Source organism: Dasypus novemcinctus, chromosome 5, assembly GCF_030445035.2.
Source record: "Dasypus novemcinctus isolate mDasNov1 chromosome 5, mDasNov1.1.hap2, whole genome shotgun sequence".
In the NCBI taxonomy this organism is placed as follows: Eukaryota; Metazoa; Chordata; class Mammalia; order Cingulata; family Dasypodidae; genus Dasypus; species Dasypus novemcinctus.
In genome coordinates, this window is record NC_080677.1 from 8062904 (window position 1) to 8077196 (window position 14293).

Genomic DNA, 14293 nt, shown 5'->3' on the forward strand with positions numbered 1-14293 from the left:
CAAAGATTGGTTAAGGTATGCAATCACCCCAACACTATTGGAGAGTGAGGTCTGGGACTTGGTTGACACCCAGATTCTTGATAAGGGTGGAACCAAGAAAATGGCCATTGGGCAAGCATGTGGAAAGGGTGGGTTCCCATAAGGCACTAAGGAGAAGAAATCATCCTCTTAAGAATGACTCTCAGACTTTGAAACTGAAAGGCGGATGCCCTGCAGGTTTACTGAACTGTAGAGAACCTGTGACTCATATTTCCCTCCCAATTTCTCCTTATTGTAAGGAAAATGTTTATTCTTTGTCTATTTGTATATTGGAAACAGATAAATTGTTTTCTAAGGTTCCAAGGTCTATAGCAGACAGGACTTTGCCCCAAGACAAACTGTATTTCTTTAAATTGATTGTGATAGGATTTTGTCCTTGCATTGTTACTGATTTAAGGGGTTTTTGAATATTGTAATGTCTTTTTGGAACTCAGAGGGTGGAATATATAGCAGTTTGATATGGTTATGAATTCCAAAAATAGATATTGGATTATGTTTATAATCTAGTCTGTACCTGGGTATGATTAAGTTATGATTAGGGCTTTGATTAGGCCATGTCATTAGGGCATTGAGTCCCCACTCAAGGATAAAAGGCATGGCAAAGGACAGAGTTGAGGGTTTCTAAGGTTGGAGTTTTGATGTTGGAGTTTGATGCTGAAGTCTTAAGCTGGAGCCCCAGGAAGCCAGCACGCAGAGGAAAGAGAAGCAAGCCCCAGGAAGAGAGGACCTGAGCCAGACGAGGAATACAGAGGAATAGAGAAGGCTCCTTAGACATGGCAGAAACCCGAGGGAGAGAGACAAAGCCATTCACCTAATATATAGTCTATAGATGACCTTGTAGTGAGAGGCAAAGCCTAGAGAACCTCGTGATCTACAGCTGACCTTGTGGAGAAAACAGAGGAGATGAGCCCAGAGAAACCCAGGAAGCCGGAACCCTCACAGACATCGGCAGCCATCTTGCTCCAACACATGGAAATAGACTTTGGTGAGGGAAGTAACTTATGCTTTATGGTCTGGCACCCGTAAGCTCCTACCCCAAATAAATACCCTTTATAAAAGTCTGCAGGCTTCTGGTATTTTGCATCAGCACCCCTTTGGCTGACTAATACAGTAAGTAACGCCAAGATGAGGTCCAGGGTATCAGTAGGGAAATCTTTGGGGACAGCAAATGGAAATGGGTTGCCAGCTGGCCCTGCATAGGAGCAGTCATGTGGCTGAAACATCTGCTTAGAATCTCAGGAGGGCATTGTCATGTTCCTTCACAGACACGTATGGGCCTGGGACCATTGCAGAGCGTGTGTCATCCAAGTAGAGCGGATATGCATTGGCACCAGTACTTGTTGAGTGAACTATGTGAGCAAAATACACAGGGCCTGTAGCACAACCCCTCAGACCCCAGGGACCATCCTCAGTCTGTTACGACGACCAGGACAACAAAACTTATCGGAACTAAATTTAACTCAAAATTCGCCTCCCTGCCATTTATTAAGTGGTTTATTTTACCAAGTCCTTGCCAGGGGCTAGGGACAGAAAGCAGGTGGGAAAGCTGCCCTGGCGTCCATTGTGGTCTCCTAGAAGAGGAAACAGAGCAGAGCAAGCACAGAATCCTGAGGGGAGACAGAAGCCTGCAGCAGCTGATTGTCAAAGAGGGAAGACTTTACAGAGGAGGGGGATTGATGGCACCCATGGAACTGGATAGGGGCAGCAGATCACTAGAGAAGGGGGGTACATGAGCATGGAGAGCCAGCCAGGGTGCTTCTGGGTGCAAGGCCAGGGGAGGGTTGCAGGAAGACCCAGCAGGGACTCCACCAGACTCAGCTGGCCTTGGGGGATGAATTCCCAATCCTCAGCACTGACACGATCAACATTCCCAAAACCAAGGCTCTGAGTGTTGCATTGTTGTGAAGCATTTAGCATGTGCTCCATGGAGCCCGGTGCCAGGAAGGTGAGCGGAGCTGGCTCTCTCTGCCCCTGCAGCTTGCTGGCCTCCTGGCGCTGGCGGCCCTCTCCCAGCTGTGCAGCCTTCTGCCCTTCGCCCAGCCTCTACCCTCCAGCACCTTTGTGGATTCCATCCCCAGGCTGCTGCCGCCTCTTCTGGGAAGGAGCCAACGCGAAGCATTCTTGGGCCTTTACGAGTCTAACCAGCTTGCCGTGGCTTGTTACTACGCGGCCTTTTGTCTCGCAACGGCCTTTTTGTGGTTTGGAATGGTAAGTGTCTGTGTCCCAGAGTTTGAAGTGAAGGTTTTTAAAGTTTCACATAATGGTCAGATGAAATTCTCTTTGCTTCGTCCTGTATACGTCCAAGCTGCCCAGGCCCAATCTTATGATAACGAATCCTGGAAGCCCGTTCTCCTTTCCTTGGGAAGGGCTGACCACAGAGACTCTCCCTTAGCCTGGAACCATCCAGGAGACCACCGGTCACTCCAGGAGGCCTCCCTCCTCCAGGAAGCCTCCCTCACCATCAATTCTTTCTCCAAACTTTAGTTTGCACAACCTCACACTGCTGCCAGGGCATCTTGTGCCTCACTGTTTCAATCTTCCTGTCTTTTTTCCTTTTTTTTTTTTAAGATTTATTTATTTATTTATTTATTTCTCTCACCTCCCCCCCACCCCACCCCGGTTGTTTAGTCTCTGTGTCCATTCGCTGCGTGTTCTTCTTTGTCCGCTTCTGTTGTTGTCAGCGGCACGGGAATCTGTGTTTCTTCTTGTTATGTTCAGCTCTCCATGTGTGCAGTGCCATTCCTGGGCAGGCTGCACTTTCTTTCACACTAGGCGGCTCTCCTTACAGGTGCACTCCTTGCGCATGGGGCTCCCCTATGCAGGGGACACCCCTGCATGGCGCGGCACTCCTTGCGCACATCAGCACTGCACGTGAGCCAGGTCCACACGGGTCAAGGAGGCCCGGGGTCTGAACCTCAGACCTCCCATGTGGTAGACGGGCGCCCTAACCACTGGGCCAAGTCTGCCGCCAATCTTGCTGTCTTAAAAACGAGTTGCTCCCTTCAGCCAACACATTTTGGGAGCTAGAAGTCAGTTCCTGGATCTGTTCTGACATGCACAGGCCATTGGCTGGTCCTGAATCCTTTTATCATGCTGCACTTTGTGAAATGCGTTCTCTTCCTATTCACTGTGGACCCCCCACCTTCCCTCCAATACTGTGAGGAGTATTTGGTATGACACTGTGGTTGTCAGGGGCTCCTCAAGATCCAGCCATTTTCATGCTACTCAGTAATGGCCTTGGCTACTGACTTCTACTCTGGGGCTCAGGCTCTGCATCTGTAAAATGAAGATGGTACATTGAGCTGCCATTAGTGGATCTACAGATACTTCCTAAATTGTAAATGTAGGCAACTCTTCTCTCTCCTAGAAGTTAGTGGAGCTTCTGTCTGCTCAACCAGAAGAAGCTGAACATGTAAGATGATTTACTTGTTCCCATGTAGCCTTCCCAACCAAAACCCGCCCCACGCAGGTCATGCACCACCAGGGCAATCAGTTTGACTCTCAGGTGGCAGTTCTTCTCCAGGAAGCTTCCCTCACCCTGCACTGACATGTCTTCTTTCTCTTGACTTTACTTTCCCCAGTCATAAAACTGTCACAGGGACACCTCTTGCTTTGTTATCTAAATCTTGCTTTCTTAAAAACGTTTCACTCCAATCAGCCAACCTTAATTGGATAGGTACTCTGGGCTGGGGGCTGAGTGAAGAGTCAAGCTTTCTGTTTCCCACCCTCCGATCCAGTCACCACTTGCAAGTCTGGTCATGTCACCCCCAATTTAAAATCTTTCTGTGTTGGAAGAGATCCCCCATGGCCTTGCCCTGCCACCATACTTAGAGGTGCTAGGTTCAGCAAATAAAATACAGCTAACTTTAAATTCCAGGTGAAAAACAAATAATTTTTTAGCATGAATATGTCCCCTGCAATAGCTCAGACAAACTTATGCTAAAAAATTATCCATTGTTTATTTGTAACTGAAATTCAACTGAGTGTCCTGCATTTTATCTGGCAGCTCTACCCAATTCAGCTACCACTGGCAGCCCAGCTCTTCCTCGGGTCGCACACCAGTTTGCTGCATCGGAATCTTGGTGGGGGCCATACCACCACTGTTCTCAGAAAGCCCTTCTGGTGGTCCTGTTGCATGCTCAGCATGGGAAACCCTTGCTCTGTGCTGGACTACGTGCAGCCCTCCCACCGAGCCCTGAGTTCTCTTCTGAGCCCCTGGGGGCACTGCTCCCTCAACTGTCTCACACCTTCCCCAGGTCCCTCCCCGACACAACACTTGGCCAAAGTTCTACTCATTCATATAAAACGGTGTTCATTTGGGGGTCACCTGTAGAAAGTTTCCCTGGTGCACCCTCCCCCCACCCCATTCCCAGCTAGCCAATTCTCCTCCCTACTCCCAGAGGACTCTGACTGTGGCTCGCCATTTGGTCAGTTGAATTATAGTCGTTTTCTATCTTCCATTTTCAGAGCAGATATCTATGCTATGGCTGACTCCTTGGTAGTTCCTGACACGTTGTAGAGCTCAGTTAAAGTTAAATGAATTGAATTTCTAAGTGGGTAACTCTTCAGTCTGTAAATATCTCTCAGTACTCTACTTTAGTAGCTTGCGTAAAACTGAAGGTGACTCTTACTATGCCCATATCTTGACAAAACAGGCACTGAGTCTTTGCTTCTTCAATTCTCCTAGCAACTACTCACTGTTCGTCCATCTATCCATCCTTCCACCCCTCCCTCCATCCCTCCCTCCTTCCATCCTTCCATCCATCCCTCCATCCCTCCCTCCTTCCATCCTTCCATACATACATACATACATTCATCCATCCATCCATCCACTTACTCATTAGTTTACTCATGGTTTCACTCAACAATTATTTAAAGAATGCCTATTATATGCAGACAGTAGAGAAACAAAGTTAATGTTTGGCTCCTGCCCTCAGGAACTCACAGTCCCTAGAGGAAGATATGAGTGTAAACAAATAATTATTATAATTTTCACATATTTTGGATAAAAATGCTTTATCCAGTATGTGATATGCAAATATTTTCTCCCAGCCTGTGGTTTGTTCTTTCATACTCTTATCAGTGTCTTTTATAGGGCAAGAGCTTTTAATTTTAATAAAGGCTCTTTATCAAGTATTTCGTTTATGGATTTTGCAAAGGTATCATATCTAAAAACTCCATGTCATGTGCATTTTCTCTTATATTTTCTTTTAGAAGTTTTATACTTAGATTTATGATCCATTTTAAGTTAATTTTAGGATAAAGTGTGAGGTTTGGGTTGGGGTTAATGTTGTTATACATGGCTATCCTATTGTTTCAGCACCACTTTTGAAAAGACTATCCTTTCTCTATTGAATAGCCTTAGCACCTTTGTCAAAAATCAGTTGACTAAATCTATGTGGGTCTATTTTTGGGCTCTTTATTCTGCTCCATTGATATTCACTAATATCACACTGTCTTGATTACTATAAATCTACAGTAAGTCCTTAAATAGGATAGGTGAGATGTCCGACTTTGTTGTTCTTTTTCAATTTTGGCTATTCCAGTTCTTTTTGTCTTTCTATATAAAATTTATATTCAGCTTGTCATTATCTACCTCAGAAAGCATGCTGGGATTTAAGTAGGAATTGCCTTGAATCCGTTTATTAAATTTGGGGAGAATTGACACCATAATAACATTGTCTTTCAATCCAGTAATTCAGTGCGTCCATCCATTTATTTAGATCTGCTTTGGTTTCTTTAGAGTTTTAGCATACTGGTCCTGCCCAATGATATGCAATTTTAACTAGAAGTTTCCTCAAAAAGCAAGGAACTTAGATGAGGGACTGATTCATTCTTCTTAGGGAGACCAGGAAATCTTCACACAGCAGAAGTGAAATTTGAGTTCAGTCTTGGTGGATGAGCAGGAAGTCAGATAATGGAGACAACTGGGAAGAACATTTGTAGGCAGGGGCCAGAGCAAGAGCAAAGCAGTTAGAGAGGGTCAAGATGAGGTTTTGGATGAAACAGACATAATGTTGCAAAGAATGGGGGAGCCAGGAATGGAGGACCTAGAAAGTCAAGCTAAGGCATTTGAACCCTAAAAGGGGAGGCACTAATATATTAATATCTCTGAATATGTCAGGTCAATGCCCAGAGCTCTCACTGCCACAGGAGATCTTTTGACTGGTATATTACTCAGGGTTCTCTAGGGAAACAGAATTGACAGGTGATATCTGTAAATAGTATGAGATTTTATAAAATTCTCTCATGTGACCATGGGAATGCACTAGTCCAGATTCCACAGGCAGGCTGCAAGCCAGGGAATCTGATGAAGGTCCTTGATGGGTTCGAGGACAAGTTGGCTGTCCAAAATCGAGCTGGAACATTCTCTCTGAAGGCTAAAATCCATCCCCTTTTAAGGCATTCAACTGATTGGATAAAACAGCTTCGCACTCAAAGCTGACTACAGTCTCTGTGGTTAATTGTAGATGTAATCAGCCATCTACACAATCAACCCGCTGATAATTAAAGTCCATAAATGTCCTTGTATTACAGTTAGCCCAGTGCTTGCTTGACCAAACAACTGAGCACCATTACATGGCCAAGTCCACCCTTGTCAACTTGGCAGCCATACACATTGCCTTAAACCATACTTAGTCTCTAACTAGAAACAGTAACTCACATGTATATATTTCTGCCTAATAATATTCAGCTGTCCTGCGTACAATCAGAAATGTATTAATTCCCTACAGAATAGGGTACAAGTCCTTGGGTAATATCCACTCTTAAACTTGAGAGCCTTAAATATTATGACATGAACTCATAAAACTTATGTCATGTTGATAAGGGAAAAATTTTGGGAAGAAGACTAAGATATTCTTACAAAGCAAGGAAAAAATATTCATGACCATTACTGTCCTTGTTTCTCTAGCTGGTCACATGGTCAAGGTTCATATTTATCTCTACCTTCTTTCACTACCCATTCCATGTTCCCATTACCCTCAGCAAGCACCTCAGTTGGCTGTGGTTCTTTGCCTGGTGGGGTGACCCAAACTTTCATTCCTGAAGATTCTGGGCCACTGTTATTCCTGTTTAGATTGGGTTTTTGTAATTTTTTGTTGACTTTAGTCACTGGGCATGGTAGTACTAAGAGAGGCCTTAGAGGATCTCCTGTATTCGAGGCAAACTCTTCTTTATCCCCACTATGTAGGTGTAGTCCTATTCCCCCTTGATAGTCAGGATCAATCACCCCAGCCAGTGTAGTAATTCCCTTCTTTGCCTGTTGATTCAAGGCATGAGGAGCCCAAAGTGACCAGGTGGCAATTCTAACTTCCAGTTCAATGGAATCATTGTCTTGTTCCCTAGTGGAAGCACTCTTCCCTTTGGAACTAAAATCTGTAGACCAGCAGAGCTTAAGATTGCAGGGGTAGGAAGTAAAAATTTTCCTAGTGGATCACTAGGGGTAATAGTGAGTGGTGCCACTCCCATTTCTGCTCCTTAATTCCTGGACCTGTGAATCCTGGCTATTAGAGAAACAGCACTATAGAGTAGATGTTGATTTAGGAGAATACACAGCGTCCTGGAGAACATTTCCCCAGCCCTGCAAGGTATTGCCACCTAGTTGGCACCATAATTGAGTCTTCAAAAGGCCATTACACCGTTCTGTCAATCCAGCTGCTTCAAGATGATGGGGATCATGGTAAGACCAGAGAATTCCACAGGCATGTGCCCATTCCCACACATCATTTGCTGTGAAATGGGTTCCTAGATCAGGAGCAATGCTGTGTGGAATGCCATGGCAGTGGATAAGCCATTTGGTAAGCCCATGGATGGTAGTTTTGGAAGAAGCAGTGTGTGCAGGGAATGCAAACCCATATCCAGAGTGTGTGCCTATTCCATTTAAAATAAATCACTATTCCTTCCATGATGGAAGAAGTCCAGTGTAATCAACCTGGCATCAGGTAGCAGGCTGATCACCTCAGGGAATAGTGCCATATTGGCAGATTGGGCACTCAGCAGTGACTGTATCCAAGTCAGCCTTGGTGAGGGGAAGTCCATGTTGCTGAGCCCATGCCTAACCTCCATCCCTACCTCCATGGCCACTTTGTTTATGAGCCCATTGGACAATGACAGGAGTGGCTGGAGAAAGAGGCTGAGCATCAACCATAGATTGGGTCATCTTATCCACTTGATTATTAAAATCGTTCTCTGTTGAAGTCACCCTCTGGTGAGCATTCACGTGGGACAGAAATGTTTTCATGTTTTGTGCCCACTCAGAAGGGTCTTATCCACATACCTCCTCCCCAGATCTCTTTGTCACCAATTTTCCTAACCCTGACAATACAGCCAAATGATTAGCAATGGTGCATGAATCAGTTTACAAAGGCACCTCCAGCCATTTTTTTCTTCCAAGCAAAATGGCAACCAGGTGCACTGCTTGAAGTTTCACCCACTGGGGGGATTTGCCCTCAATTCTGTCCTTGAAGGACATCCCAGAAAGGGGCTAGAGTGCTGCAACTGTCCACTTTCGGATGGCACCTGCATATTGTGCAGAACTATCTGTAAATCAGGCCAAAATTTTCTCTTTTTCAGTCAACCGACTGTAAGGTACTCCCCAAAAGGCCAAATCTGTGGACTGGGAAAGAGAAGGTAATATGGCAGGGGTGGTGCCCATGGGCATTTGGGCACATGTAATTCACTTCTAGGTACCCCATGATCTACTAGCCAATGCCATAGCTCTATGCAACTCAGACTCTTCTGATTGCTACTTTGAGTCTGCCTTTCATCGTGGTAGCCACATCGCCCTTGTTTTTGGTGATTAACTGCTGATACTTGACTTTTACCAGCCAATCCAATCATCCCCATAGTATATAAGGATTCTAGTTCTATTACAACAGTTCGTACAGTAATATCTGGACTAGAGAGAAGAGCAATCATAGAACTCTTCAGGAAAGATGGAGTTAGTCTTACAATTTATTCCTCACAGTCCTGGTTAAAGGTGTCCCTTCTGGACGTTCCCAGGGTGGGTGGGCAGATTTTAAATGGTAAATCCATAGACTACTAGCATTCCAATCTCCCTAAGTCTTTGAATTTCCTATCATTGTATACCAGGACATATCTGGCATCTCAACCTCAGATATTCTAGGACATACTTTGGCCCATGTTTCAGTCAGCCACACAAACTGTTAGAACCCTTTCTAACCCCTCAAGATACAGTGTTGAATCTAGAATTTCTTCTTAGTGGGCCCATATCAATAAATTCAGCCTGATCCAAATTTATATTCCTTCCACCATTATCCCATACTCTTAGTATCCATTCCCACACATTTTCCCCTGATCTCTGTCTATGTAGTTGGAAAACTCACGCAGTTCTTTTAGAGTATTGCATACATCCTCAAGGGTCACACTTTGTACTTAACCTTTGGGACCTTATTGTGATTTTTAGTCTAGTAATAGGTCTAAAAGAGAAGAGGGGTGGTAGGAGTGGGTAGAAGAAGGATTCCAAATGCCTTGCAAGCTACTGACCTCAGGGTATTCCTTTGCATTTTCTTCTGGTGAGGATTTATCTTTTTAGGCTGGGGTTGGAAGGCAGATACCTCAGGGCAGGGTGGAGGTTGGGCAGTGCATGCTGGAATTTGGCTGGTACCTGCCTCGGGGCTGGAAGGAGGTCCACACTCCCTGAGGCAGGCCACCACAGGTTTATCTGGCAAAGTCTCAGCAGAATTTAGGATTCCATTGTCCCCACCAATATCACCCTTAACCTATATGTCTCCATCCCAATCCTCAGGGTTCCTCTCCTTTCCAATCAATGCCTTCACTTTAATATCAGACACCCTGCCTTCACTTTAATATCAGACACCCTGCTTAGTTTCCTTTTAACTCTACTAATTGTACAATGAGACTCTGAGTCTGGTTTTCAGAGATCTCAAGTCTGTGACTGCATGAAACAAGATTTTCCTTCGGAGCACACATAGAAACTTTCACATTATTCATGCAGTGTTTAAGTTGCAGATTTCAAGCCTTTAGCTCATTGCTTTCTTTTGTAACTATATTCAGATTATCTAGAAAGAGCTAGCCAACATCAAAGTAACTTTTGACTCCACAGAACTCTTGAAGTGTTGAAAACACTCTCACCCAGATTCTTGCCTCTTATAAGTGTGGAAGTAGGGGAATCAACTTGGCAGCCATACACATCACTTTAAACCACACTTAGTCTCTAAATGGAAACAATAACAGACATATATATATATGTCTCATAGCTGGTAAAGCAGTAGAAGACTCACCTATATGCAACTGGGGACAGTTTATAGACCAGTTTCCTCTTGGGTACCTGGGCATCACTGTATAGGTCTGACACATGAAGGCACATAGGACCTGTCATGTCTGTGCATCCCTGTTTCCTGGGTACATCATATGCTGTCATGTGCACCTCACTTCTAGTCCATCTCTGCTATGTCAATTAAGCCATTGTTTTAATAATCCTAATCCTCAGCTGATAGATAGGGAAAATACCCTTTATGAAAAGATTAATTTTGTTACTGAGTTCATCTTACTGCAGTTTAGCTCAATTCATGAAAGATATTTCCTGATTTTTACCAAACATTTGCCTTCTTATCAAAAGGTAATAAAATACCATCACCAGATATAATCTCTATTTCAGAGTTTCTTAAAATTAATGTAGCAATTTTTTTTCTGCTAACCCTAAATTTGTCTTTACTTTTTTCTTTTCTCCAGCTGAAAGGTTCCCTCCTGACTTTTGCCAGAAAAGGAAAATCTTTTCGAAGTAAAGACCTTGTGAGACTTAAAGATCTTACTGCTTACGCATGGGGGAAAGCCCTCACCTTTTTAGGACTGAAAAGGCCAATGTTGGAAGAGACTAAGATGGCTGAAAATCATGTAAGTCAGAACATTCTTACCTCAGTGAACATATAGCACATTCGTGATGACTTGCATTCAGAATTCTGCTTTCAGTTATTGAAGCATAATTGTGATTCTGTGCCAAAAATTAGTTCTTAACCATAGAGGAACTCATAAAATTGTCCTTTGAAATCATAAAGCACTTTACAGTTTACTAAGCATATTCTCCTCTTTCAACTCATTATAATGACTTTATAATAACCCCGTAAGGTTGGAAAGATAGTTTATAATCCTCTTCCTAATATATATACATACAAATCTACTCTGTCCCCTTTAGAGTTAGTCATCTGCTTTGGGAACCTACTGCCAGAATAAAACTTTTACCCAAAATATGGAGCCTTAGGCACAGTGTTTGAGCTTAGTTACCTCAGACCTGAATGCTTAGTTATCCTATACCTGAATGCAAACAAATCAAAGCAACTATTTCCCACTGCTGGTATTTAGGCATTGCCCAAATATCAATTCTAAAACCAGTCATATGTCATCATGTTATTCTCCATTGTTGTAGGGCTTCAGTGTTTATCACATACTTTCCCATATATTATTGCAATTAAACCCACTCAATAGTCCTTTTTGTAGGTTTTATTATCCATAATATTTATATACATATCTGTATATTATAAATGAGTTGTGAAGAAACAGGCCCAGTACCCAGATCTTCTGACTCCAGGATCCTATATGTGTTTTAACATAGCACATTGCCATCTAAAATTTGTACCACTAGTGGGGGATTTTAATACACCACTATCAACTCTGGACAGAACATCTCAAAAGAGAATCACCAAAGAAACAAAACATCTGAACAGTATATTAGAAGAGCTGGATCTAATAGACATATATAGATCGCTACACCCAAACACAGCAGGATATACATTTTTCTCAGGCGCACATGGATCATTCTCCAAGATAGATCATATGCTAGGCCACAAAGAAAGGCTGAACGAATTCAGAAAGATTGAAATCATACAAAACATTATATCTGACCACAGTGGAGTCAAGCTGGAGATTTGCAAGGGACAGAAGCCCAGATTTCACACCACGATTTGGAAATTAAACAACACACTCTTAGAAAAACAGTGGGTCAAAGAGGAAATCTCAAAAGAAATCAATGACTACCTTGAAACAAATGATAATGATAACACAACCAAAATTTATGGGATGCAGCAAAAGCAGTACTGAGAGGGAAGTTTATAGCCATAAATTCATATATCAAAAAAGAAGAAAGAGCAAAAATTGAAGAACTAACTGCACATTTGAAGGAATTAGAAAAACAACAACAAAGTAACCCAACAGGAAGAAGAAGGAAGGAAATAACAAAGATAAGAGCAGAACTAAATGAAATAGAAAATAAAAAAGCACTTGAACAGATAAACAAGACCAAGAGCTGGTTTTTTGAGAAGATTAACAAAATTGACAAACCTTTAGTGACACTAACAAAGAAAAAAAGAGAGAAGATGCAAATACACAAAATAAGAAATGAGAAAGGTGATATCACTACTGACCCCACAGAAATAAAGACTATCATAAGAGGATATTTTGAAAAACTATATTCCAACAAAAATGACAATCTAGAGGAAATGGACAAATTCCTAGAAACACATAAGCAGCCCATATTGACAAAAGAAGAAATTGATGAACTTAACAAACCAATCACAAGCAGAGAGATAGAATCAGTTATTAAAAATCTCCCAACTAAGAAGAGCCCAGGGCCAGATGGCTTCACAGGTGAATTCTACAAAACATTCCGGAAAGAACTGACACCAATCCTGCTGAAACTATTCCAAAAAATCAAAACAGAAAGAATATTACCCAACTCCTTCTATGATGCCAACATTACCCTAGTACCAAAGCCAAACAAAGACATCACAAGAAAGGAAAATTACAGACCAATTTCTCTAATGAACCTAGACGCAAAAATACTTAACAAAATACTTGCTAATCGTATTCAACAACACATTAAACGAATTATACACCACGACCAAGTGGGATTCATCCCAGGTATGCAAGGATGGTTCAACATAAGAAAATCAATCAACGTAATACACCATATAAACAGATTGAAGGAAAAAAATCACATGATTATATCTATTGATGCAGAAAAAGCATTTGACAAAATACAGCACCCTTTCTTGATAAAAACACTCCAAAAGATTGGAATACAAGGAAATTTTTTGAACATGATAAAGAGTATATATGAAAAACCTAAAGCCAATATTGTGTACAATGGAGAAATTCTAGACTCCTTCCCTCTAAACTCAGGAACAAGACAAGGATGCCCACTGTCTCCACTCCTATTTAACATTGTCTTAGAAGTACTTGCTCGAGCACTGAGGAAAGAGCCAGAAATAAAAGGCATTCAAATTGGAAAGGAAGAAGTCAAAATTTCATTATTTGCAGATGACATGATCCTATACATAGAAAACCCTGAGAGATCTACAACAAAGATTCTAGAACTCATAAATGAGTTTAGTAAAGTTGCAGGAATAAGATCAATGCGCAAAAATCAGTAGCATTTCTGTACACCAATAATGAGCAAGATCATGAGGAAATCAAGAAACAAATACCATTCACAATAGTAAATAAAAAAATCAAATACTTAGGAATAAATTTAACTAAAGAAGTAAAGAACTTATACACCAAGAACTATACAAGATTGTTCAAGGAAATCAAAGAAGACCTAAATAAATGGAAGACTATTCCTTGTTCATGGATAGGAAGACTGAACATTATTAAGATGTCTATCCTACCAAAACTGATATACACATTCAATGCAATCCCAATAAAAATCAACACAGCCTTCTTTAAGGAACTAGAAAAACTAACTATGAAATTTATTTGGAAAGGAAAGAGACCCCGAATAGCCAAAGACATACTGAAAAAGAAAAACGAAATTGGAGGAATCACACTACCTGACTTCAAAACATACTACAAAGCTACGGTGGTGAAAACAGCATGGTATTGGCATAAGGAGAGACACATAGACCAATGGAATCGAATTGAAATCTCTGATATAGGGAAACGGACTTTGGCCCAGTGGTTAGGGCGTCCGTCTACCATATGGGAGGTCCGTGGTTCAAACCCCGGGCCTCCTTGACCCGTGTGGAGCTGGCCATGCGCAGTGCTGATGCGCGCGAGGAGTGCCATGCCACGCAAGGGTGTCCCCCGCATAGGGGAGCCCCACGTGCAAGGAGTGCGCCCCGTAAGGAGAGCCGCCCAGTGTGAAAAAGAAAGAGCAGCCTGCCCAGGAATGGCGCCGCCCACATTTCCCGTGCCCGCTGACGACAACAGAAGCGGACAAAGAAACAAGACGCAGCAAATAGACACCAAGAACAGACAACCAGGGGAGGGGGGAAAA

At 42.6% G+C, this 14293-nt stretch overlaps 1 protein-coding gene across 1 annotated transcript in view; it reads left to right on the top strand.

The window, feature by feature from the left end:
* PKD1L1 (polycystin 1 like 1, transient receptor potential channel interacting) overlaps window positions 1-14293 on the top strand; it is a 166191-nt gene that overhangs the window by 134077 nt on the left and 17821 nt on the right. Inside the window, 2 exon segments of the mRNA XM_071215041.1 lie at window positions 2017-2247; window positions 10756-10917. Of these exon segments, the coding sequence (XP_071071142.1) occupies window positions 2017-2247; window positions 10756-10917 (393 nt within the window).